Source organism: Aedes albopictus, chromosome 2 (assembly GCF_035046485.1).
Source record: "Aedes albopictus strain Foshan chromosome 2, AalbF5, whole genome shotgun sequence".
Classification (NCBI taxonomy): Eukaryota; Metazoa; Arthropoda; class Insecta; order Diptera; family Culicidae; genus Aedes; species Aedes albopictus.
This window is the reverse complement of record NC_085137.1, coordinates 195,572,454-195,599,716: the sequence shown is the minus strand read 5'-3', so window position 1 is coordinate 195,599,716 and position 27,263 is coordinate 195,572,454. Positions and strand designations below refer to the sequence as shown.

The 27,263-nt window shown below is 37.9% G+C and overlaps 1 protein-coding gene across 9 annotated transcripts in view; it reads right to left on the bottom strand.

Annotated features, from left to right (window-relative positions):
- Positions 1–27,263, bottom strand: part of LOC109425117 (unconventional myosin ID-like) — a 70,976-nt gene that overhangs the window by 20,144 nt on the left and 23,569 nt on the right. For all 9 annotated transcript variants that reach the window (XM_062850912.1, XM_062850913.1, XM_062850914.1 and 6 more), the window contains exon 3: positions 5,627–5,929. In XM_062850912.1, the coding sequence (XP_062706896.1) occupies positions 5,627–5,929 (303 nt within the window). The remainder of the gene's footprint in view (positions 1–5,626; positions 5,930–27,263) is intronic.

Sequence of the window (27,263 nt, the reverse complement as noted above, 5' to 3'; positions counted from 1 at the left end):
AGAAGAAATCCCTAGAGGGATAATCCTATCACAATAAGAATTTCTGGAGGAGATCTAGGAGATATTGCTGAATCATTAGAGGCAGCAAGAATCGCTAATGGAATCACAGGAGGAGTTCTTGGATGAAAGTCAAGAGGGATTCCTGGAGATATCCAATGATAAATATTTGGAGAAATCTCAGGAAAAACTTCCAATAGGATTTCCAGGATGAAACACTGAAGGCAAGGCTCCTTTGACGATTGCCTTGAATAACCCTAACAAGTTTTTGGAGGAATCCCTGGAGAAATTCTTAGAAGACTTCCAAGAAGGACTCCTGAAGAAATTCAGTAAGTATTTTTAGAGGAGTTCTCGGAGGAATTGCTGGAAGAACCAAAGCAGGAACAGTTTGAGAAATCCAGCTAAAATTCCGGGAGGAAGAGCATGAGAAGCTTATGAGAGAATCCTTGGGTAAAATATCTTGGATAAAAATTCCTGGAGAAATTACCGGAGTGCTTCAGAAAAAAATCACAGGAAAAATCTCAGAAGGTATTATTAGAAGGATTCTGGGATGTATCATTGTAGAAATCTCAGCATAAATCCTAGGAGGAATTGCTGGAGGAAATTATACAGGAAATGCCTATGAGGATCCAAAAAAAATCCTTGGAATACCTAGAGAAGTCCCTGGAAGAACCGGTAAAGGTATTTTGGAAGAATTTATAACGAAGGCTCTGAATGAATCGCAGGAGGAACTTCTGAAGGAATCTAATGAAGATTTCCGGGAAGAATTCCAGCCACTATGCTAAGATGAATTCGTATAGTAATCACTAGAAGAATTTATAGACGTATTCTAGTAAGAATTTCTGGAGAAATTGCTGGAAGAACCGCAGGAAAAGTTGTTTGAGGTATCCTTGGAGGAAACTAAAGTTTCACAGTTATCTGGAGGAATTCTTAGAATTCCGGGAGGTTTCATATAAGGAGTTTCTAGAGAAATCCAAGATTCAGGATAGCCGGGGGTATCCTAATAGTAGTTCCTCTAACAAATGGCTGGAGAAATACCTACAGTTCTCCTTGAAAGAATCGATAGAAGTACACAGGAGGAATCCCTTATGGAATCGCAGGAGGAATTTCTGGATGAATCTCAGGAAGATTTCCCGAAAGTATTGCAGCAAGTAAGTATGCCAGAAGAATTCCCTAGAAGTATTTCTGAAGGAGTCCTAATGGGGATTGCTTGAAGAATTTCAGCCGGAATTCATGGAGGAAGGTCAAGAGAAGTTCTTGGAGAAATCGGCTGTGGAATCTCTGGATGAAACTCCGGAGGAAATCTTGGATAAATCGTTGAAGAAATCTCTGGAAGAATCACCGATGGTATTTTTAGAATAATCATAGGGAGATTTTCCGGAAGAATTTCTGAAACTTCCCTAGTAGAAAAACTGAAGGTACCGCAGTGAGAAGTTTTGGAGGAGTTCTAAGAGAAATTGCTGCAAAAATCGCAGCAGAAGTTGCTTGAGGAGAGCCTCCCAGGTTATAATCCTCCTCGTGTACACTTCACCAATGACAGTTCCTCTATTAAATACGATCTGTCCATGAAACAAGCTGTTCAGGGAATACCAGATCACCTTCGGTGTATATCTATTCCTCGCTTTTTTAACAAAATGTACCAACATGTCAATTCCTGTACGAGATTTTTCACCGATGCACAGTGGGAAAAATCGACCGAAAAAACGGATCTTTTAACGCCGCTGGTTTCGGTACGTGAAGTTGACCATTTCTGACGTAAAAAAATACGAGAAATCGATTGGTGCTAAATTCATTCACCGCACGGCACGGGAAGTGGTCCATTTTGCCTTATTTTCCCCTTTTTTCATACAAAAAGAGAATCAAAATGTACTTTTAAACAGCTAACGCGACTGTAGATCATTGAAAATAGCTGCAGGTGTAATTAGAGGTTAATAGAAATCATAAACATACATGAAAGATCCTTTTAAATGCTTATTTTGCCCCATATGCCCCAACACCTGCTGGAAATTCTGAATTTTATATGATTATGAATAGATTTTTATTGTTACTGATTTGAATTTCATTTTTGTTGCATTAACAAAAGGCGCTAGATCTGTTATCACCAGAATCATCTTCGGGAGTTGTCCAATTTGCCCCATTGTGCCCTATTATCATAGAAAAATGAGATTTAAAATGAATTTATTAGAAACAGATACTGTAATGGAACGTTGAAATTAGTTTTAGTTGCAATTGGAAGCTAACAGCTATCATGCGCATAAATGAAAGATATTTTCCCTATTTTGCCTTACATGCCCCTAAAATTGCTGGATGATAACATTTTTCTATTGTTTGGTAATGTCACTGGTTGCAATACATGAAGTCCTAGATCATTTTTTATATGTACAAATACGGTTTATCGATAAGTTTTAGAATCATCCACGGGAGGGTACAAATAGCTGTCCATTTTACCCCAATTTGCCCTGATTTGTGGTCGCCTCATGAATGAATCGATTTCCCCCATTTGCTTATGTCCGAATTGATGGACTTTTGTTACCAATAGGAATCGAAAGGACAGTTAAAACATATGACTCTGGTGGGGAATGAAGGGTGTAATAAGCAATAACCTTTATCTTAATTTGTGGCAAATATGCTCGCAACTGATTAAATGAGGCATCTTATATATAAATAATTTGATGCTTCGAGACGCCCTATTTAGTTAGTTTAGCGCATATGTGACATATTTTATAAAATGCTTATTATGCCCTTAATTCCCCATCAAAAGCTAAAATTATAGAAAAAGTCATATATATGTCTTATGTATTGGTTTCAGTACCAATGCTAATAAGGGAAATTTATTTATTCATTACATGACAAAAAATCAGGGCAAATTGATTTGTTCATTACATGACAAAAATCAGGGCGAATTGGGGTGAAATGGACAGCTATTTATACCATTCCGAGAATGATTGTAGTATTAATCGATAAACCGCATTTGTATACATCAAAAATGATCCAGGGCTTCATGTTTTGCATCCAGCGGCATTACAAAACCATACAAAATATGTTTTTATCCAGCAGTTTTAGGGGAATGTAGGGTAAAATAGGGAAAATATATTTCTTATATGCGCATGATAACTGTTAGTTTCCAATTGCACCTAAAACTAATTTCAACGTTCCATAGCAATATATGTCTTTCATAAATACATTTTAACTCTCATTTTTCATGAAAATAGGGCAAAATGGGGCAAATTGGACAACCCCCGAAGATGATTCTGGTGATAAAAGCTCTAGCGCTTTTTGTTTATGCCAAACAAATTAACTTCAAGTCAGTAACATTAATAATCCATTCATAATTAGGAAAATTGTGAATATCCGACAGTTGTTGGGGCATATGGGGCAAAATAAGCATTTAAAAGGATCTTTCATGTATGTTTATGATTTCTATTAACCTCTAATTACACCTGCAGCTATTTTAAATGATCTACAGTCGCGTTAGCTGTTTAAAAGTACATTTTGATTCTCTTGTTGTATGAAAAAAGGGGAAGATAGGGCAAAATGGACCACTTCCCGTGCCGTGCGGTGAATGGATTTAGCACCAATCGATTTCTCGTATTTTTTTACGTCAGAAATGGTCAACTTCACGTACCGAAACCAGCGGCGTTAAAAGATCCGTTTTTTGGGTCGATTTTTCCCACTGTGCGATGGGTCTCGTATAAATGGATCCACTGGTTTCGGTGTCTTCAATGAAAACTCCACCGCCTTACGCAAACTTCAGGAACCTTGTTCGGTTTATGTTGCTGAGCTGGCAGCAATCGACTTCGCCTTGGGGATCTCAAACATACCCGCAGACCGTTTCTTCATCTTCTCGGATAGTCTTTGTTCTATTGAGGTACTCCGGTCGATGAAACCTGTAAAGCATCCATCTTACTTTCTTACAAAAATAAGGGAGTAGATGAGTGCACTGGTCTAAAGATCATACAAGATTACCTTTGTATGGGTCCCCTCACATTGCTCAATTAATGGCAATGAGAAGGCGGACTCTCTCGCAAAGGTGGGCGCACAGGAATGCGAGACCTATGATAGAAGAATTTCACACGATGAATTTTTCCATTTAGTTCGCGAGTTCTCTTCAAAGTTGGCGTTCCTACGGCCTAATTTGAGCAATTTTAATGTATCTATTGCAGAGTTGTATTTCTGTATTTCTGTGTCCCAATTATTTCGGATACAGGCTTCAATTCCTAAATCTGAAAACATCCTAGAATGATCTCTAAAAATCTCAGAAGAAACTACCATTTAAAAAAACTGAATAGGATATCAAAATGAAAAAAAAAAAAAAAGATAAATGGATTCCCGATGGAACTGCCTAAAGAATCTAAGAACGAATAGAGGAATAAAAAAATATAAGAACGATAAAATATAAGAGATTCCTAAAAATGTCCCAAAGGAACTGCGAAAAGTATAAGTATATCAAAAGAAGTTCAGGAGAAACCTCAAACGATATTTAGAAAACAAATAATTTAAATTTTTAGAAACTTATTGATTTTTAAATTTTATACCAAAGATTTGTTCTGAGCAGTCTTGCGAATAATCGCGACCATCACGAGACAATCACTTGAACCGCTTTCTGGAGTCACCCTTCCCAAGGTGATACGAACCAGCTAGCATGTCATGCCTGGAATGACAAACATGTTGTGGGTTCCACCCTTCACAGCTTTGCAGCGATAGCAGTTGCTGAGTATGCTTCAGGCGGGTTGCTAGAGAATCAATCTCTCTGAGCAACGATGCATAACGGGCGAAGTGAGAGCGTTTGCCGTAGCCAGGGTGAACTGCGTGGTGCGCTCAATGTGTGCGTTTAAACTGAGCTATGCAAAACGAATAGGATTTATGACGTAGTACCGTGCTTGTGATAATACACATGCATAGTTTTACATACTGTTGCGCGTGCATCTGCTTGAGGCGACGGAGAGAGTCATGACACTCACATGAGCCGTATCCAAGTCAGGATGATTGTAGCAAAACAAGGGTGACCGGGTTACTATGATGGGATTCTGTCTTTTCTGGTGTTAGCGACTGTAGAGAGAGCGAATTAGAAACCGCAGAGACAGGGTGATACAAGTTTGGTGTTTATCAGCTTTTTTGTGACTTGTACGCTGATGCTTCGCGACACTGGCTCTGAGCCACTGTGATTTTTTTTTAAATATTTAACATTTCATTGTGATACTTGAAATCAATTTCGAAGATCAAACAGCATCAAATTAGGCAAGAAATTATATAACCCATATAAAAATCCAGCTCACTACTTTCAATCTAGTATTTCACCGATTGAATTCCAGGATAAAAACTAATTGAGATTCCTCTGTCCTGAGGAATTGCAGAAGGAATCCTCAAAAAAAAAAAATCTGGCTTTCCCGGACACTTTAAATTGAGTCTAAAATGTGTATTAGGCAACCTTCGTTCTACTACAAACAACTGAATTCATTTCGACGAAACAACACCATACTCAGAGCGACGATTACTGGAAGTGACCAGATTATTATTGAATTTATCAAATTCACCGCTTACATTTAACAGCTATCAAAAACCATTCCTCCTGACAGAGCTATCAGATTCCAATTTGAAACCAAAAAAATCCATTCAACCACGTACTTACCTCTCGATATCGTTCTGCTGTCCCTGGTTGGTGACGGCGGCGATGTATTTCATGATAATTTTCGAGGCTTCCGTTTTGCCGGCGCCCGATTCGCCGGAAATCATGATGCAGGTGTCCTGGTTTCTTTGTTTGTGCACCCGGTAGGCGGCATCGGCGATGGCGAAAATGTGCGGCATGTTCTCGAACAGTTCCCGACCTTTGTAGCGACTGACCTGGTCCGGGCCGTAGATGTTCATTTCGCGGTACGGGTTCATGGAAATGCACACCTCGCCAATATATGTGTAAATTTTTCCGGCTTGAAACCTGTGCGGTGTGCCACCAAAACGAAATGAAAGGAAACGGGCGTTAGCGGTCTTTGTTAGGAAATTCGGGGAAATAATGGGAAATGTTGAATGTACTTTATTTTCACAAGGCGGTCACGATCCCAACCATATTAATGAATGCGAAAGTTATTGGACAGAAGAATAAGCTGTAGAATTGATATGCATTGCAAAATAAAAGTTCAGGGCACCCCCTGTATCATGGTTATTTTCATTCAGAAGACAAAAATTTTAAATTGAAAATGATTTATACATAATATTTTTGAATTATTAAACAAATGTAACAAGTTTTTTTCTTATTTATAAAAAAAATCAAAATTAGGTCAATTTTCCAACGTTCAAAGTTTCAGTTGGTTTAGTTCATTGAATAAAAATCTCGCGTTTAGTATCATACAGGCGTATCAACAATGATCGATTTCTCCTCATCGATTTTCTCTTCGGAGTATTCCGGAAAATACGACCAATATCCGGATCTAGCATCTAAAACAACAAAAACAACCAAAAATGATTTGACGGCCAAGTTATTAATCAAAGAGAAAATTGATGAAAATAAATCAATCATTGTAGATACGCCCGTAAGATACTAAGCGCGAGATATATAAAACAGTCTAAAAATGACAACCGAATAATTATGCCTTTTACTAGAATCTCTCTAACTTAATGTAAAATAACTCAATCTTGCCTTAATAATGGACAAGTATTTGATCGTATTTGTCTTGGCCGTATTTTACCTTCACCCCTACTGGTCAAACTACACACGTGGTCACAAGCAATCGATTGAAACAAAAAAACTTTGAATTAGTTGAAAACTGATTGTTGCACAATTCGACAAGGAACGAAATTTGATTTACCTTGTCATATCGTTTTTGACCGTAAATCAAATTTCTTATTCTTTCAAATGCAACACGAATTACCGAGTTTAAAGAAGCAGCTTCAACTAGAATGGTTCGTGTTTTCGTCGCATTCGTCAGGCTGGTTTGATTTGTACCCTGTTATATACGTATGTATGATCTCTCTTTATTTAGTGTGAAAGTTTTTGCTGGCCAAATTGATGACTTTGTAATCTAATAGCAATGGAGCAACGGAGGGATATATTTGTAAATTGGTGAGTTCGTTTCAAGCTATTATCTCATTATCAACAATAGTAGATGCTTTGTCACGTTTATCATGAAAAATGCGGGCAATATGCTTTACGAGTTACTGAAGGAGTCATTAATGTGGCCTTGTTAAAAAAATCTTTAGAACATAATCTGTAGGACTTGTTTGATTAATTATGGGAGAATTTCAGAATCCTTGACGGGATTTCTGAGTCAGTCTTCTAGTGTAACTCTCATCGAATCAAAAAATATTCGCCCAAAGCTCTGACTGAATAAATTGATAAAAGTTGTCAAACATCCATAGAGTCATTGTAAAAAATCTCCGATTTCCTTGATAGGTTCCAAACAGAGAAGAGAGGTCCTTGGTAGAATTTTTGGAAGGCTTTTTAGCAGAATTCTTCCAAAAACCACAGATTGAGCTATTTTGCTGTAAATTGGTGTGTCCAAAAACTCTTGTCATAAGTTTCAAAAAAGTTTCTAAATTTCTACACATACCTAGTTTGCTTAATATTTTGAACCCTTTTTCCTGATTTCTTGAATATTCTCCTTTTTATAGGAATATTTTACACCATGCTTCCTAAATTTTGAAAAGAATTCATCATGAATCGTTAAATCAGAAAATGCACTAGTTATTAAACTACATTCTAATCAATATTCTGCCATTTAGTCATTTCTGATTCCATGGTGTACGTATTTTATTACCGTCGTGCGGGGCTTCTTTTTACACTTTTTCATGGTTTTTCAATTTTATGACATTATAACTCCCAGAGTAGTTTATGGATTTCCACAATTTTTACATACAATAATCGTGAGTATGTATGTAGGATGCATGCACAATGTGAACTAAATCCATCAATAAACAAAAAAAGTTGTTCATACACCAATCGGACACATCCCATATACAGGGGATGGCCAAAATGTTTGGGATAGGCAACTTTTTTTCTCCCACAAAAAAAATCAACATGCTGTAACTTTTCATAGAGTGCATCAAAAAATCTCAAATTTTGACTGTTTGTCACCCTATTATATGTGCATCATTGGTACAAATTTGGGCTCGATTGATTAATTTTTCGCGAAGTTAGAACCCTTCGGGTAAAACACTATTTTTTAGACAACTAGTTTTTGAACTGTCATATCTCGGAAACCAGTGAACCAAATTGAATGAATTTTTTAACGTTCATCAACAATATATTGATACTTAATACGACGTTATAAAATGTAATATTTTCTCACGACGAATTAAGTTATACCGGGTTGAAATTTTTACCCATATAGAGGAAAATAAGTCAAATTTACAATACCACACAAAAATTATTAAATATGCTCTTCCTTCAATCTAAATAGGTTCTAATATATCTGATTAGAGATAATTTGAGAACAGAAGTGGAAAATCTTTGGAAATCAACACGAACATTTATTGACATTGATGTAAAAAAATACATTTTTTCGAGAAGAATCCAAAAAGTGTCAATCCATGATAACTTTGTTCAACGTTTAAAAAGTACTTATGTTTTAATAGTTTGTGAAGCATTTACATATTGTTTGTGTACGTTCAAAATTTAATTTAATTCGGTTCACTGGTTTCCGAGATATGACAGCTCAAAAATGAGTTGTCTAAAAAATAGTGTTTTACCCGAACGGTTCTAACTTTGCGAAATATTAATCAATCGAGCCCAAATTTGTACCAATGATGCACATATAGTAGGTTGACAAACAGTCAAAATTTGAGATTTTTTGATGCACTCTATGAAAAGTTATAGCATGTTGAACTTTTTTGTGAGAGAAAAAAAAGTTGCCTATCCCAAACATTTTGGCCATCCCCTGTAGAACCGTATGGGGGCTACTTTGGACATTTTTATCAATAACAAAACTGCATTTCAAATTCCAGGGTTATTTAAAAAACTACTTTGTACCAATACTGTAGTATACTGTATCATACATAATTTCAATAAAAATATGCGTTTTAAGGTGAAACGGGACGCCGTGTTATTTTTCCTGAAGATGCTGAAAAACAATTAGCATATGCAACACTGCAAGTGAGCATACACAATGATAGGTTTTTGTTGCAAAATATGAAGTAGAATCTAAGATTACCACTTAGTTTCAACAGAGCAATGGCGGATATTTCTGCGACCGTCCCGTTCGCCCTAAAGATGGTCCTGTGCTACCTTTGGTATTATGAGCAGCGTGATATTGCTATAGAGATAGCCTTAAAAAGGGACCATCAATCTTTTATTTAAGAGAAACGGTCATTTATAATGTATAACGATACAAATATCCCCCTTCCGTTTGTCCTCTTCTTGTCGTTGTCTACCAATAAAGTCCTTCCTTTTTAGTTCCGCTACAGATATGGACAATTTGTCCCATCAATGTTTTTAGTATAAGTTAGCAAATAATTTAGTTTTAAACCCATAAATCCCTCCTTCCCAATTTTATTTTATTTTTTCCCCGGAAAACTCAGGTGGAAATTCTTTGTTTTCCCCTGAAATTGAAAAATCATATCTCAAGAACAAAGCAATAGAAACAAAGTTTTTTTTAGAAAATGAGAGCAAATCAAAAAAAATATAAACTGGATAAAGTTTTCCACAAAATTTTCCACAGTTGAGAAAATTCGTAAAGAAAAGTCGGAAAAACAATGCCCGAACTCGTAAAAAATATCAAAAACATATTTTTGAGAAGGCTATTCCATTAATCGCTGAAATTTTTGGAATGCACTTTTTTTTCGTTTTTTGAGATATGGCCAATTTTGTTGAAAAATGTCCAAATGTGTCATATAGGCGGGGCAGTATGGACACCCGGGACAGAATGGACGCCCTCAATATTTTGAAATATGCGAACTTTTATGAACTTTTAATGAATGGAGAATATAAATAGTCCATTTATCTAAAACGTAGTTTCAGGAAAAAAAACATTCGAAATTAAAATTATACTTGATTTTACACGAAAAAGTTGCGTCCTCCGTTTTTTGTGCATGGAAATTATAATTTTCACACCATCTTAAATAAAATTAAGTGAGTAATTTATAGCAGGTCGATGAAAACATAATATTTCTAGAACACGTGCAAGTAGTTTTGCTGTATCTCTACATGCTTAACATTCACGGTGGCCACCCAGTCGGGAATTTCGGGAAAACCGGGAAAAGCTCGGGAATTCGAAACCACCGGGAAAAAGTCGGGAAAACCTCGGGAATTGTTGCCAGCCACCAGGAATCTCCAAAATTCTAAAATTTGTACAGTCTCCAGAAGCATAAGTACGAGAATCTGTGGGAAATGCAGTCAACAACTGTTGAACTATATAACATAGTGGGTGAACTGGCTTAAAAACCATTCTTGGAAATTAATATCTTGTCGACGAGTCATAATAATTAAAGTTAATCATAGTGATGTTACCTAACATCACAATTTGAAAAATTTCAAAGATATTCTAAAGAACATTGTGGTGGAAAAACTGATTGAGACACATTCAAATATTCATAGATTCATATGTCACTTTAGCATTTCAGGATTTTTGTTTATCTGTATTAACGAGATTTTTAGCCCTAGGCTAGTTCATCTCGGGACCCACACTTTACTTCCCTTCCGAAGGAAGATCTCACATTTTGCGAGTTTGTCGGGAGTGGGATTCGATCCCAGGTCCTCGGCGTGATAATCAAGTGTTCTAACCATCACACCAGGTCCACTCCACCATTTCAGGATGTACTGTACATGTTCCTGTTTTATAAAACATAACAAAAAATATAACTTCTTTCTAAAAAATTATCCTTGTACAATCTCTAGGAGAATATTTGATAAACCCTTTGTCCTTTAAGCGAAAAGTCTTTGAGAAATTTGGATGTTGATAGAATTTTGAATAAATAAATTGCCCCAAGAATAATTAAAATTAAAAATTATGAAATTCTAGATGAGTAATTCTGGTGAAAACATTTTAACAATTAAAAAATAGTTAGTGAAAAACAATTGAAAGAATATTTGAAGGGGTTTTTAGTATCTGATGAAATTCCTCAAAGCACGCCTATTGTAGCTCATAAAAGTACTTCTAATATTTTGTTTGAGAGATTTCTGTTGTTTTTCATGAAGCTCTTGAATGTACTCATTTATTGTATTTACTTGTGAATAAAAATGTTCGGAGAAAACCGGGGTAAGATATCGGGAAAATCCCGAAGCTTTAGCAGAAGTCCCTGGTAAAACTCCTGGTTCAGCAAGTTCTCGAGAATTTTGAGTATTCGTAGTTTCTAGCTAAATTAACTGAAATTCTCATTGAGTATTCAAAAGCATCTGGAGAAATATAGTTGTATGATTTATGGAAAAAAAATAATTCCCAAATAATGAATTTGCCTCTACATTTTGGGGGAAATACTTTCTCAAAAACTAATTTTTCAGGAATTTCTGGAGAAATTCTTGATATAGAGAAAATGTGATCAGAATTAAATATCTGAGAGCTTCATATTTCAATCGCTGATGAAATAACTGAATGCTAGACGAGTATCAGACAAAATCTATGATTTCTTTGATCTCTCAAATTTCTCCTAGAATTTACGATTCTAGCGTAAGTAACCTGCCTGACTTTCTGCAGTAGCCATTTACGGTACCATAAAGTTCGCCACTGGTTTTCTATTAAAATATCTTGCATGAGTATAAATAATTCCTCCAGGATTTTTTTCCATAGCTTGTTGCTGCGATTCCATCATGGATTTCTCAAAGGATTCCTTAAGAATTCACCCATACATATCTTCGAGGATTTGTCCTGGGGTATATTTAGTGGTTCCTCCTCTTTGAGGTTTCCTTCACGAATTTCTCCAGAGATCCATCAAGGTATTTCTGCAGGTTTTCCTTCAGAGATATCTACAGGGATTTCTCCATAATATAAAAACGAGTTCGAAGTGCCTTTGAGGCAACAAAACTCAAGAACGGGTGAATCGATCAGCATGATTCTTGCACGGTTTGATTCGTATTCATGGTGGCTGTGTTTATATGTAATAAAAATTACGAAAATCAACCCAGAAAGTAAGAACATTGATAAAGTACTGATTTTTGATAAATTGGGAAGAAAATCAACATGACCGAAATGAAATCAATCTAGAGTGCGGTGCAGCAATGACCTCAACAGTTGTCAAACCATCTCAGCTTGGCAAGACAAAGTTTGCCGGGACAGCAAACTTTGTATACTACACTGAAGATTTCCCTAAAAATCGTTTCCAAATTTTTTTCACGAGTAATGAAGATGTCGTAAATCTTCAATGCCCATCATTGGATACGAGACAAACAACACATAACTTATTTTCAAGTTCATATGAATACTATGTTAAATCCAAGAATTTGAAAATATTCAATACTAGCTGTCCCGGCAAACTTTGTCTTGCCAAGTTCGATCATGTTGATTTTCTTCCCTGGTCATAACAAATCAGTACTTTCTAATTTTTCTTACTTTTTAAGATGATTTTCACAGCTTTTACTATTTATAAACACAGCCACCATGAATAAGAATCGAACCATGCAAGAGTCATGCTGATCGGCTCATCCGTTCGTGAGTTTTGTTGCCTCAAAGGAATTTCAAACTCATTTTTTATGTTATGTTTTATTTTCACTGTAAATCATTATATTTAAGAATCGGGAAAAGTTTCAAAAACCTATCGGGAAAACCGGGAAAAACTCGGGAATTTTATTTGCTGCTCTGAGTGGCCACCCTGCTGCTTCTTTATTACATCAAAAATGTAGTTTGGAAATATCTTCTGCTGCCGGGGCAAAATGGACACTCACCTTTTCGAAAGAAGCGGCAAGGAAAAAATATAACCTAAATCACAAACCAACCAACTTCTTCGATTTCAGTATATTTTCGGTTTAAAGTTCACTATAGTAGGCATAGGGTGAAACAAATTGGTCAATAAACGACAGCAGTGGAAAATAGTTGTTCTAGGCACAGCTGTACATGCCGACAAAAACGAAGCTTTATCCAAAACAGCCTGAATTTAAATTAACTGAACAAAATTGAACTATTTCGGCGTATTATTCATCCATAATATTTGTTTTGTAATGAAATGACTTTATAGGTGTAAATAATGTACGAAATTCGTAAAAGTCTCATGGTGGCCATATTGTCCCATGGGGGTGTCCATTCTGCCCCGTATGTTTGAAGACGGTCATGAAAAACTAACATTTTTTGAAGTGGATAAATCATTTTTCTTCGTGAACACTCTTATGCAATAGATGCTAAATAGACTTTAAAAGGATACATGTATCAAAAAACTAAACATTTTTGACATCTTGCCAGGTAAAGTTGGCAAAAACCATAGGGTGTCCATACTGCCCCGCCTGCCCCTAAACCTTTTCTTTGAAAAATCATAACTCAAGAACGAAGCATCGTAGAAACAAAGTTTTTTTTAGAAAATGAATGCAAATTTTCTCAGGAATCCAATAAAAAATATGAAAAGGTAAAAGTTTTCCACAAAATTTTCCACCATTGAGGTGATTCATAAAGAAAAGCCGGAAAAAACTATGCCCGAACTCGCGGGAAATTTTCAAAAAAATTTTTTTGAGAAGGTAGTTTCATAAACTTTTATGGCTGAAATTTTTGGAATGCACTTGTTTTTCGTTCTTGAGTTACACACTCAGTTTTGATTGCCGAACTCGGTAAAATTTTACTGGGTTTTTGAACAGCAGAGTTAACTCAGTAAAAATGTTGATTACCGAATAATCAGTAAGGCACAAAGCTCTCGAGCTGTCAAAATAATACCGATTTAGTCAGTAAATATTGCTGTCAGTATATTACGGACTTTTTTCGGTAAATTGAATTTTGGTTGCTTTACCGACTTTTTCAGTAATAATAATGCCGTCCCCGAACCTTCTGGTTCATCCCAATTTCCATAGGTATATTCTCAGGCTAGTTCAGGGCAATTCAGCCCAATTGTAAAGTTCATGATAATCTCAGCTCATATATCCTTGTTGTTTCTTTGTAGTGGAACGCCGTTTCAGTGGAAGTATTAAAAATCTCCAACGACCAAACGATTAGTAGATCTACAAGCAAAGTTTTGCAACATAACTCCGATAACATTGATGAGCGCCAGCTGTACTTTACTGAAAATCACATAACACGTCGTTCGTTGGAGGTATTCAATTACTTACCTTTAACAGCGTTCCAATTTCTTGCAGGAGTTTCTTTTTTTAATGAAAAATCTCCACCGATGCTGCGCAGTTGCTGCCGAAGCTTTGACTCCAGCAAACATTTTTATTTGACAGCTGCTGAAATGAGCGTGGTTTGTTTTCATTGAAATTTGACGAAAACTCGGTAATACGTAGTGAATGATGAAAAGTCGGTACTTATTTGTACTGACTTTTTACCATATTCGGTAAATATGAAATTTTGCTGGACTATCGTTAATAAACATTGCTGAATTCAGCGAATAAAATTAGAATGTTACTGAAAGTCAGTATTTTTGATAGATTAAACTGATATTTCGGTACTTTTTGGGCTTTACTGATCAAAAGCCGTAAAATAAATTACCGAACAACTAAAACGTGATTGAGTGTGTATGGTCAATTATGTGAAAAATGACCATATAATATATGCGTACATGATTATTTTTCACAAAATTGACCATAACTCAAGAAAAAAAAAGTCCACTCCAAAAATTTCAGCGATCAAAGCTTATAAATTTATCTTCTTAAAAATATTTTTTTGAAAATTTTCCGTGATTTTCTTTTTGCATTTTCTCAACGGTGGAAAATTTTGTGAAAAACTTTTTCCACTTCTTATTTTTTTTTATTCCTGTGAAAATTTGCTTTCATTTTAATTAAAAAAATTGTTTCTACGATGTTTTGTTCTTGAGTTATAATTTTTCAAAGAAAAGGCTTATATGATACATTTGGACATTTTTCAACGAAATTGGCCATAATTCATAAACGAAAAAAAAGATCATTCATAAGCTTATGAAATAAGATTCATAAGCTTATGAAATAACCTTCCTAAAATATTTGTTTGAATATTTTCCAGGAGTTCAGGCATTGTTTTTTTCCGGCTTTTCTTTGCGAATTTTCTCAACTGTGGAAAATTTTGTGGAAAACCTTTTCCAGTTCATATTTTTCTAAATTTCCGAGAAAATTTGATTTCATTTCCTAAAAAAAAAATGTTTCTATGATGCTTCGTTCTTGAGTTATGGTTTTTCAAAGCAAGTAGTGTCAGGGGAAAACAAAGAATTTCCACCTGAGTTTTCCGGAAAAATAGGCGACCCTGATTTTTTTTATTTTTTTTTGTTCATATATTCATGAGCCCAGCCTATGGAAAAATTTTCATGAAAATCTGAGACCCTTCGGCCCAATTTGTACGATAATGAAAAAAAGCCCAGTAGCCCCGCACGACGGTACACAAGTGGTTTCAATCGTTATTCGAAGCGAAACATAATAAGTGAAAGTCTTTCAATAAAAGTGCCCGGAACATGAAAAATCCCAAAAAAATGACCACGTGGTTTATGGACAGCCCCTAAGTGTTTACCTCGAAGCCCAGAAGTCCTTTGTTGCTACTATCAGTCAAATTTCAGCAATGAACCTGGGTGAGAACATAACATTAATCACGTTATTGTCGATTCCATTGATTCGATTGTTTAATCTTCCTTGTGCATTGTGGTTATTATCGACCCAAACCGTACACTACGTCAGCGAGATGTTCCCAACGTGATGCATTAGGAAGGTTAATAGCATAGTTTTATGACAAGGTATTTAGAGTTCATGGCTCAAGTTTTCTAGCGCACCGTTTTGGTTGAGCGAATGTGACTAAGGCTCATCCCGATGTTGACAATGGCTGAACAACCATCATGATGTTTTTTTCAGCCATGTCCGTTCAGCGGTTCTTTGAAGCTGTGCTCTGGAGGATGTGAGCTATATACTTCAAATATCTCGATCTTGTTTTTTTTTAACAGTGGGCGAGAAAAGTTGTTTAATTTCGTTTCCGGGAGCGAACACTGGCGATTAAACCTAGACACAAGGAGCAAATCCCTTTGTCCCATTCCAGGATCCCAATGGCAATGGAGTGACAATGATTTTCTTAGCAAAGCCACTCCCTACCTGCTTACTGCCACTGCTTACCTACATATATATGTTTCATTTAAGGCTCAAGCATCCGTCATCATTTTTCAGAAAATAAAAAGCAGTTTTCTCGCTTCAAATCAAAACAACGATCATGAAAATATATTCACTGCATTATATTCCTCATGTGGAGTACAGTGAATATATTTTTATAGCATAAACTTTTGTTTTGAACGAAAAAACTGCTTTCAAATGTTTGATGATGACGATGATTTCAATGACGAAAAGTTCAACGTTAATGACACATTTCAGCGTAACGGGACACCGCGAGGAACTAACTTTCGTGATCAAATAACGTCTGCAATCGAATATAATGTTCATGACCATATGGTTTAACAGGTTTTATAACAAGCTTATTAGACGTACTTCCTGATGCAATACTTGTTCTATGGGGGTTTGGTTCCAATTCACTTTATATAACATGTTACATTTCGTAACGGGACACCATCGCAGAAATCTTCTTTTTTAAATTTTCAAACTGAAATGCGTAAATCAGCTCTGCTATGAGGTTTTGAATAATAGAGTCTTCTAGGCATTTCTTCTTTGGATTGATGTGAACAAGATTGCCGAAGTGAGTTTTACTGAGAAATGTATAGTTTAGGATATATTCTTAATTTAGTTTTGGGAGCGCAGCGTTACGCTCTCGTGAAAACAGTGTCTTGCAAATGGTGTCCTGTTACGGTGAAAGACATCTAGTTGTAGTCTACAACTTGTAGATGAAATGCTTCGCTAGATAGAATGTTGGTGTCTTCAGCAATGTTTTTCAGACAGATGGTAGCTGTCCGGCAGGACACAAATAGGCCTTCAACCCCGCTCTGGCCCTATGGTGGCCATCGGAATGGGCCCTGGGGAACCTGTTTCGAGTTTTATTTAGCCTTCACGTACCCGACCCCCGACAACTCATTTTCAAAGTGCTGGTATTTTGTCAATTTTCATTGAAGTCGTCCTCAATTGATCATAAATTGGTGCTAGTTTATTATACTCAAGTGGCCATGCAATATCCGAAACCATTCCGGCGATATTTTGGATTGTGCTAAGCTCAGGAGGTTGCTAAAATGGCTAAAAATGATTATTTCATGTGTGTTATTGTGTTTGAGAAACCTCCGCGGAACCTGTTCCAGGTGTTACGGAGCGGCCATATCAGTTGATGCATCAATTGCACAAGATACTCAGAAACAGTTTTATTGTCAGCATCATCTTACTGAATAAATAAGTATAAAAGCGAGGAATCTTATTTAGTAGTCCAGTCTACACATCCTGCCAAATATTTAACTTTTATATCGTTTATTTATCCAACTGGTTCTATCGATTGCAAAACTTCTCATCATCTTTTTTTTATTATTTCATTTATTTGAAGGCTCATGCGCCATGGGAATTAAGGAGCCAACTTCATTTGAAATAAATTTTACATTTTTAAGGGGATTTTTCTTTTATTCTATGTTAGTTGAACTTGCAGTTTGGTCGAGGTTTGAGAGAACAAAGTTTTTTTTTTGAGGGGATGAGGTTATGTGGGCTTTCTGTTGATATTTAGCCAACTGGTAACGATACAAACGGATTTCGAAAAAAAAAGAGGTTGACAACCAAAACGACAAGAGGGAGGTCGCTAGACTTTCAATCAATGGATACAAATTTATGTTGTCACAAAAAGTAATACAACGCCATTTTCGTGATGCATTTTACACTTTTTCTTAATAAGAACATAAGCTTCAAAATATGTTTGTCGTCATAAGAGTGAATTATACGGTGATTAATGGAGTAAAGAAGGAATGCCAAATTGCCAACCATCACTTCGGGATCTTCAAGTTTTGAACGCTGTGTGATTCTATACACCTTCTTATACATCATGGTGGTAATTCAATGGGCATGTTAAAAAGGTTATAGCATTTAAAGAGTATGCTGTCACCACAAAACTTAATAAAATATCACTTTTTATACTGATCCACCAGAATACCTGCCCTTTGTTTACGTAGTTTTCGTGGAAAGCTGAGAAGTGGACTTTGTTCCAGTAGGGGCGTTACACCAAGAAGGATAATGAAAATATATACACCCTATAATATCATTTCATCATGGTTACAGATTTTTGGTTGAATATTTGATCAAACCAGACTTATTTATCCACTTATGAATGTCTTTAAAATTTTCGTAACGGGACACCGTATCTACGCACCCATTGTAAAGCCCAAGATAACGCGTCGATCAAGGTCACCCATATGTTAGAGGAAAGGTCTCTACGAGTACTAAGAGAATACTGAAAATAATTTTTCTAAAGTTCGTAATAAATTCGTTATTACAACAAATATACTAGGGGTACTCACTAAACAGATTAAATTGCTGCGTAAGCCATGATTTTCTGCTTATTTGAAATGTTTCATGATTTTGCGAATGAAATAATCAAAGATTGCCTTGATGATCGCGACGTTTAATCAGTTTAATCAGTTTACGCTGTTAAGTGAATCCCCCTATTATTTTCGTAACGGGACACCATTAAATTGCGGCTATTGCAAAAAGTGCTTAGAACATATCAAACCCATTTTTAAGAAAAGTTTCCTTTGATGTATAAAATATATGTTATTACACTACATTAATAAAAAATAGGTTTAATGTTTTCGAACTTTAACATGCAAGCAGGTATATTTGAAAATTATCAATAAAAAATTTCATTTTTATTACATAAAATGCTATTACTTCACCTAGCTATTTAAATATGCTACCAGTCAAATTTTAAGTAAAACAAATGGTTTTCCTAAGATTGAATCTACCCTTTTTCATATGCTGGAAAGCTTGGGGCGAAACAATCACTTTGAAATTTCACACCCTTGGCGTAGAAGTGCGTGGAATGTGTCTAATACACGTTTACAGATCGTGTTAGTACGTTAGTACGAGATGTCTCCGATCTATAGTTTTTCCTGGAAAATCAACGCAGCACAGTAGGCCTGGCCGCTTTAATACTTGTAATAGGGCACTGCATTGTTTTGATTTTATATGGGATTTTGACGTTTCTCGGCCTTGTTGTTTACAAAATTTCTGTAAGAGTGAAAGAGAAGGAAAGATTTTCATGCAGTCCCCTATACATTTTTACGACTGCAAGTATTAAAAATGACAAGGAAAATGATAGAAGTAGTCGACTCTATCATTTTCTAGGATTCTTTCAATGAAAGGCTGTGTATGTGTTGACTGGACAGGTTTTATCCCAGTTGTCCCAGGTGAAGTTACGTCATAAATTGTTTTAAAAAAAAATCGAAAAAAGAAAAGTAATACAATGTAGAAATTTCTCTGTACCAAGAAGGAGTTCCTCCAGTCTCTCCATTTACCATTCCCCACACTACTCGTTTATGTTCTAACAGCTGCCTCTATGATGCAAGTAATTTCTATAAATTGAAGCAAATTCAAACGATAATTGATAATTGATTCAAAAAGCCGCGCACCACCGAGCGGTGCGCGGCTCGGTGTTTTGTGCCGGTGAGCTCATTTTCAGGTTTTGTTTGATTTCTCGCCTCTTTCCCACCCTCTCGTGCAAAGCAAACGATGCGACTACATTATTGGCATTGGAGGAGATCGTTGCATTTTTACTGCGCGCTGAATCTATTGGTGACCTCGCGGCCACAGCAGCAGCAGCAGCAACAGCAACAACAGTATCGGTTGGTATGGGGTGGTGAGCATTATGCAGGTCTAGGCATTATTGGTGGTGATTTTGATGGAATGTAGTTGGATTTTTTTGCACGTCGTTTACCTACTATTGACGTTTGATCCAATCGGTCAAGGCGTACCAGATTTTGTGTTGAGAAAAAGAGATGAGTATTTTGGGCATGGAGAAAGAAAGGCATCATCTCCATTATACTAAGATGGAGAGACTATAATTACCAAAAAGCTGTAGGCGATTGCAGTCAGCCCTATTTTGCATTTTTTTTTAATTTATTGATACAATTTGCTACAACGTTATTTGATTTAACGTTTTCAATAATTTGAAGAAAACATATTGAACTTTAGGACGCCAGCAACTAGAATGGACATAAATGTGCTTTTCACGGCTAAAATCGAGTCATTCCTTAGGGGACGCATTATACCCCGATATCCCGTGGGCTGCAAAACGGTGAGTCGATAAGGAGAGCGTCCAACATAGCTCTGGTCCTCACAAGTTCCTACCTCATGCTTCCACGGGTCAAGCGATGACAAAGACCGCCAGCTAAGAGTTGTGTGCTTCACTTAGCTGGTAGTGCAGCCTGGGTACTGTTGTCCTTCTGACTTCAGCTAGATTGAGGAGGTACGTCCCGCGCGTCTGTTCACCAAGGAAGTGCGGCTCAAACAGCGTCTGTTCTGGCATCCAGCGGCTGAATATGAAACGATGTATCGCGTCAGTTATATCTAAGGTGGCAGCCCCACCAACGCGATGTAAGTAGCGCGACCCCGGTAAGGTACCCGGGTAGAGGAAAAGAGCTAAATAATAGCATATTTTGATATGGAGATCAAAAACTGATTTTGGTTTGATTGATATAAGAGATAAAAGATCTAAAAATAATATCACAAATTTACTCCTGGAACATCATCATCATATCATATTTAGATTTTGTAAGATCTAGCCAATAGCAGCGAGCTATTCGTTTGATCTTGAAATATCAAATTTCGATATTGTTCAGATGTTCCAGGAACATTTTTTAGATATTATTTGCAGATCTTTTATCTCTTATATCAATCAAACCAATATCGGCACCTACATTTCAAAAGGGCGTAACTGCATTTGAAAGTAATACCTTCTTTCAAAGCTGTAGGTCGTACTGCCTCCCTTACACTCAAACCACCGTGGTTGTCGGAAAGAGGAGAGTTTTTCCCATCTGGTACTTGTTGTGAAATACATGGAAAGCATAATACATGATCCACAGCTTTAAAAGAAGGTGATGACTCGAAAAGCAGTTACGCCATTTTGAAATGTTGGTGTCGATATCACGTTTTGATCGTCAGTATTTCACCTCTACCCGTGTAGCCTGTCGAAGCCTTCCAACACTACGAAAAATGAAGTTAGAAATAGAATATGCGAACGATTCTCTCGGAAACCGACCCGGCAACGAAATAAGGACTATGATTGGAAACTCGGTACCTGGAACGTCAGGACCGTAAATGAACCTGGACGAGTGAGCCTTTTGGCGCGTGAATTACAGAAAGTTGATGTGTGCGTGGCTGCTATACAGGAAGTACGGTGGCCCAAAACTGGTGAACGTGAATTTAGGGCGGTGGTTCCCGTCGTCAACACAGCGTTCAAATATAACATCTACAACAGCGGCAGCGATAAGGCAGAACATGGGGTCGGATTCATAGTGATCGGGAAACAGATGAAGCGAGTTATGAGGTGGAAGTCGATCAACGAGCGGATCTGCGTAATGAGATTCCGGGGCCAATTCTTTAAATACAGCCTGATCAATGTCTATGCGCCGACCAACGAGGAAACCGATGATGTGAAGGATGCGTTTTATGAATGTCTTGACAAGACCTATGGAGAATGCCCAAAACACGACGTTAAGATTGTCATCGGTGACGCCAACGCGCAGGTCGGAAGAGAGGACTTTTTCCTTCCAATCATCGGTACGGAGAGCCTTCACTCCATTACTAATGAAAACGGCCTGCGATTAGTCAACTTTGCTGCCGGCAGGGGGATGGGATAGCACCTACTTTGCACGCAAGGATATCCGCAAGCACACCTGGAGACACCCAAACGGCGATATTTGAAACCAAATCGACCATGTGCTGGTAGATGGCATTATTTCTCGGACGTAATTGATGTTAGAACTTTTAGAGGTCCCAACATCGACTCAGATCACTATCCCGTAGTTAGTAAGATTCGAGCTCGGTTATCAACCGTGTCAGACTTCAAGAATCGGCGATCGATGCGTTGTAACATCCAGCGTAGCTGACTATCACCGGAAGCTGGATGAGCGGATAAGTGAGATCAACGAGAGCGATAATCTCAACATTCTGTGGGAGTCTATCCACGGAGCGATGAGTACGGCAGCGCGGGAGGTGATAGGTACTGCTCAAAGACGACCTAGAAACGGGTGGTTCGACGAGGAGTACCAGAGGGTAACGGACGAGAAGAATATTGCTAGGAGCCGGATGCTGGTGTCGGGGACCAGCATATAGGGAAGCAAGAATAGCCGAAAAACGAATCCACCGCAAAAAGAAAAAAGAGCACGAGGAAAATGTGATTGCTCAGGCGCAAGAGAGTATGGAACAGAATGATATGCGGAGATTTTACGAAACTGTCAACGGCGTGCGGAGAAAAACAACGTCTTCTCCCGTCATGTGCAACGACCGTAATGGAAGCTTGCTGACAGACAAGACAATGGTGGCTGCCAGGTGAAGAGAGCACTTTAAGGTATTGTTGAACGGTGGGCGTGTAAGAGCGACGGACAGAATTCGAATCGACGACGACGGACAAGCTATGGAACCTCCAACGCTAGACGAGGTCATGACAGCCATTAGGAGACTGAAGAACAACACGGCTGCTGGGAAGGACGAACTCCCGGCCGAGCTTTTCAAGCACGGTAGTGAGCAGCTGTATCAACTCTTACACCGTATTATATTGAAGCTATGGGAGGAGGAAAAACTGCCTGCTAGTTGGTTGGATGATCTCATTTGCCCTCTTCGAGAAAGGGCATCGACTGGAGTGCGCGAATTACAGAGGAATAACACCCCTCAATTCAGCGTACAAACTTTTGTCCGAAGTTCTGTTCCACAGGCTGAGGCCGATTGAGGAGACCTTCGTCGGCGAATATCAGGCAGGATTTCATGAGGGCCGATCAACGACGGATCAGATGTTCACCCTGCGGCAGATTCTCGATAAATTTCGGGAGTACAACTTGCAGAACCATCATCTGTTTATTGATTTCAAGGCGACGTACGATTCAGTGAAGCGAAACGAGTTATGGCAGATTATGATCGAACATGGATTTCCGGCGAAGCTGATTAGACTGATTCGTGCGACGCTTGACGGATCGAAATCAAGTGTACGGGTTGCGGATGAAATTTCGTCATCGTTCGTAACCTTTGACGGACTGAAGCAGGGCGATGCTCTTTCGAACTTACTGTTCAACATAGCACTGGAAGGAGCGATAAGGAGAGCTGATGTGCACAGGAGCGGAACCATTGTCACGAAGTTGCATACGCTCCTGGGCTTCGCGGTCGATATCGACATCATCGGAATCGACCGTCGGGCTGTGGAAGAGGCCTTTAAAGAGGGAGACTGCGAGGATTGGACTTACGATTAACACCACAAAGACTAAGTACATGATTGCTGGTGGTCAACGTCGGTCCGGCCATGGTAGTGGTGACGAAGTGGTTCTAGGTGGGGAAAAATTTGAAGTTGTGGATGAATTTGTTTATCTTGGTACTTTAGTGACGTGCGATAATGATGTTACCCGCGAGGTGAAAAGACGGATTGCGGCTGTGAATCGGGTCTTTTTCGGTCTGCGAAACCAGCTAAAGTCCCGCAGGCTGCTAACGAAGACAAAACTCGCGTTGTACAAGTCTCTGATTCTTCCGGTCGCTTTGTACGGTCATGAAACGTGTACGTTGAAAGAAGTTGATCGGAGAGCTTTTGGAGTCTTCGAACGTAAAGTGCTGCGAACAATACTCGGCGGTAAACTGGAGTACGGCATCTGGCGGCGTCGCATGAACTACGAATTGTACCAGGTATATAAAAAGATGGATATAAAGTAGCGAATACAACACGGCAGGCTGCGGTGGGCTGGACACGTAGCTCGTATGCCGGAGGAACGACTAGCTAAAATTATTTTCAGCAGAGAAGCAGGAAGGGGTCGTCGGCTTCGTGGAAGGCCGCGCACACTTTGGCTTTTTGCAGTTGAGGAGGACCTAAGGACTCTAAACGTTCAGGGCGACTGGAAGCGATTGGCCCAGGACCGAGGCCAGTGGAGGTGGGTACTTCATTCGGCGTAAACTCACCGCTACGAGTTGTAGCCCATCAAGCAGCAAGTAAGTATCTGAAAGCCACCTTTGGTCGGAGTTGCCAAACATGGAAAGGGGATATATTTAGATGATCGATAGTGTGTAGATCATAGGTTCCCAAACTTTTCGGGTGGCGACCCGCCTAGCTACAAGACTGACTTTTCGCGACTTACCAGGAAAAACGGTAACTTAAAAAACATTTATAATATGTTATTACACGGAACTACTTTATCATTTTGTTTTACTTTTCCAATTTTGAACCATTATTATGAGATTTCATTGTTTTTTCATTAACCCCAAAGTGAGACTGTCTTTCGCGGTCCCCTGGTAGAAGGCCGGCGACCCAACTGTTTGGGAAACTATGGTGTAGATATTACTCTGAAGGAAAAGCGGCACGGTTCGCTTGATTGCATTACTTGACGTAGGCGTTATATAAAAGATTGACACAGTGCTGTCAAAGTTTGAAGGAAGGGAAACGGCCTTTTACCCGTTTCTTTTCTAGCGATGGCCTCTGAACTTATGCATATATGTACAGGGGATACTCAAAATAACTGGGACAGGTAAAATTTTCACTTTTCAAAAAATGTTCAACTCGCTGTAACTTTTCGAAAAGGGCATCAAATATTCTCATATTTTTACTGTAAGTTCATCAACTACTTGTGTATCAGTGGTCAAAATTTTGAAAAGATCGGGGCATTCTACACAAAGTTATAAAGGTTCTAGAAAAGGGTATAATTATTCGATAGCCAACTTTGAGCTGTTATATATCCGGAATCAATGAACCAAATGCAATGAAATTTTGATCGTTTATATAATCGAAATAATTTTCTTTAGTGTGAAGAATTTTAAATTTAGTCAAATGTTTTTAATAGCTCATTATATAAGTCATAAATGATCAAAATTTCATTGCATTCGGATCATCGAATCCGGAGATATAACAGCTCAAAATTGGCTATCGGATAATTATACCTTTTTCTAGAACCTTTATAACTTTGTGTAGAATGGCCCGATCTTTTCCAAATTTGGACCACTAATACACAACAGCGAAAAGTTACAGCGAGTTGAGCATTTTTTGAAAAGTGAAAATTTTACCTGTCCCAGTTATTTTGAGTATCCCCTGTACATGAGTTATATATGTAGCGTTAGAAAAGAGAGAAAGAAGATAGAATTATTCAAAGTAAGAGGAAAGAGATGGGCCAGGGATTAAACCCAGAATCATCTGTATACGAATTAGAAGAGAAAACCACTAGACCACCAAGCCCATCTATTTAAGGTGATACGAGATGCCGTGTTATTTTTCTCATCTTTCCTCTCTTTCTAACAATTTGCCTCGCAATTTTAAAGATGGTAATCTCGATTTCTATCGCACTGAAGATGCTGAAAAGCAATCAGCATATGCACTGCAAGTGAGAATACACAATGATAAGTTTTTGTTGCAAAATATGAAGTAGAATCCGAGATTACCATCTTAGTAGCCACAGAGCAATTTCGGATATTTCCTCGATCGTCCCGTTTGTCCTTAAGATGCAAGAAAACTTCAAATGGTATTACGCAGTGTTATTGGTTCATCGTCTGTGGAATGACTAATTGTTGTTCACGCTCAATACCATCGAGGATACATTCTTGTGAGATAATTTAAGGTTGTTGTTCATTAGCAACGTATTCGTTGAACGTGATTCATCGTGATGGACGGAAGTTGATTGGAGATATGCAAAATGTCTGTCGAAGTATGTGCAGTGCATCTACGTGATTTTATTTTTATTATCGGTTCAAAGGCTTGGGGTTCCTACTCATCAAAGGTGGCACCTTTGACTAATAGGCAAAAAGTTATCACACATATACCACAGAAAAACAGATGTAACACTTCAGACATTTTTCGATTCAAATCATATACAGTCAGGTTTTTTTACGCGGGGGATACGTACCGTGTAAAAAAACTCAGTTCAAAATTCAAAAAAACCGCGTAAAAAAAGTCTCACCATTTCTCGATGAATCATGCAAAAATAAGACGATGAATTTTTATTTGTATGGAGTTTTCATTTACGTGGCCGCGTAAATGAAAACCGCGTAAAAAACCTGAATGTAGTCACGAAAACATGTTGTCCCAATGCTAAAAGGACTGAGTTTGGTTAACCATCAACTAGATGGCGGTAGTAGGCAAACATCAAACTCGAACAAAAACGATGCGAGCGCCACGTGGCCAATAATCAAATTTTTAAATAAACCGTTAAATCGGTGTGCGATGGGAATTACGTGCTACGTGTGCTACGTCTGTTTGTCTGGGCATATACTGTCCGACAAAATTTAAGAATCTTTCCCAAAAATAATGGATCATATAGAAAATAAATATGTGATTCATATCACAAGAACATGTATTCAATGTCTTTGGATTCAGAACAAAAAAAAAAACAATAAAAATATAATGAAAAATACCACAAATCGTTTCAAAACACACTTGATGTAAAACGCGCTGGATTATATCTTGGTATTCTACTATCTTATCAATTTTGCAACTTGAAACAAGATCGCGCCATGGTGCCAATAAGCAAATACTAGCAATGGTGGAAGGTACTCATAAAGATGCCTATCGAGTGATACGGACGGAAAATAAACCAATCCACACTTGGTTCATTATCGCGGCTGATTGTTAAACGGGTCAATAGATGGCTCAAAGGCTGCGAATTGTTACCGACCAAACACACGCCTTGCATTGATACGATACACGCTGTCAGTCGACCGTCGCAAAGTCTTGAATGCCACCCACGTGTGCGTATATGCGTGTGTATGTGCCTCTATCGAGCTTCCTTGCCTCGTTTATACTCCAAACGATAATCACAGTCACTCAAGGTTCGCGAGTAAAGCTTCTATGAGTAAACATGAGTAAACAGATGATGTCATATTCTGGGCCATGCTGCGCCGGCAATGATGCGATGACAGCATGCATCGCATTGATCGATGGAGATGATTCATTGAATATTATAATTATTATCGAGCGATATATGTAGTTGTTATACCCAAATGTGTAAATTACTCAGTGTTGGGATTCCCAGAATCGAGCTTTATTTTAAATCGAGACAAATTGCAAATTCTGCATCTATTGAAAGCATTCTTTCCGTTATCTAGTAGTGCCATAATTGGTACAGGCACCCTATTTGAAATTGACAATTATTTTCAACATATGCATAACCATCGA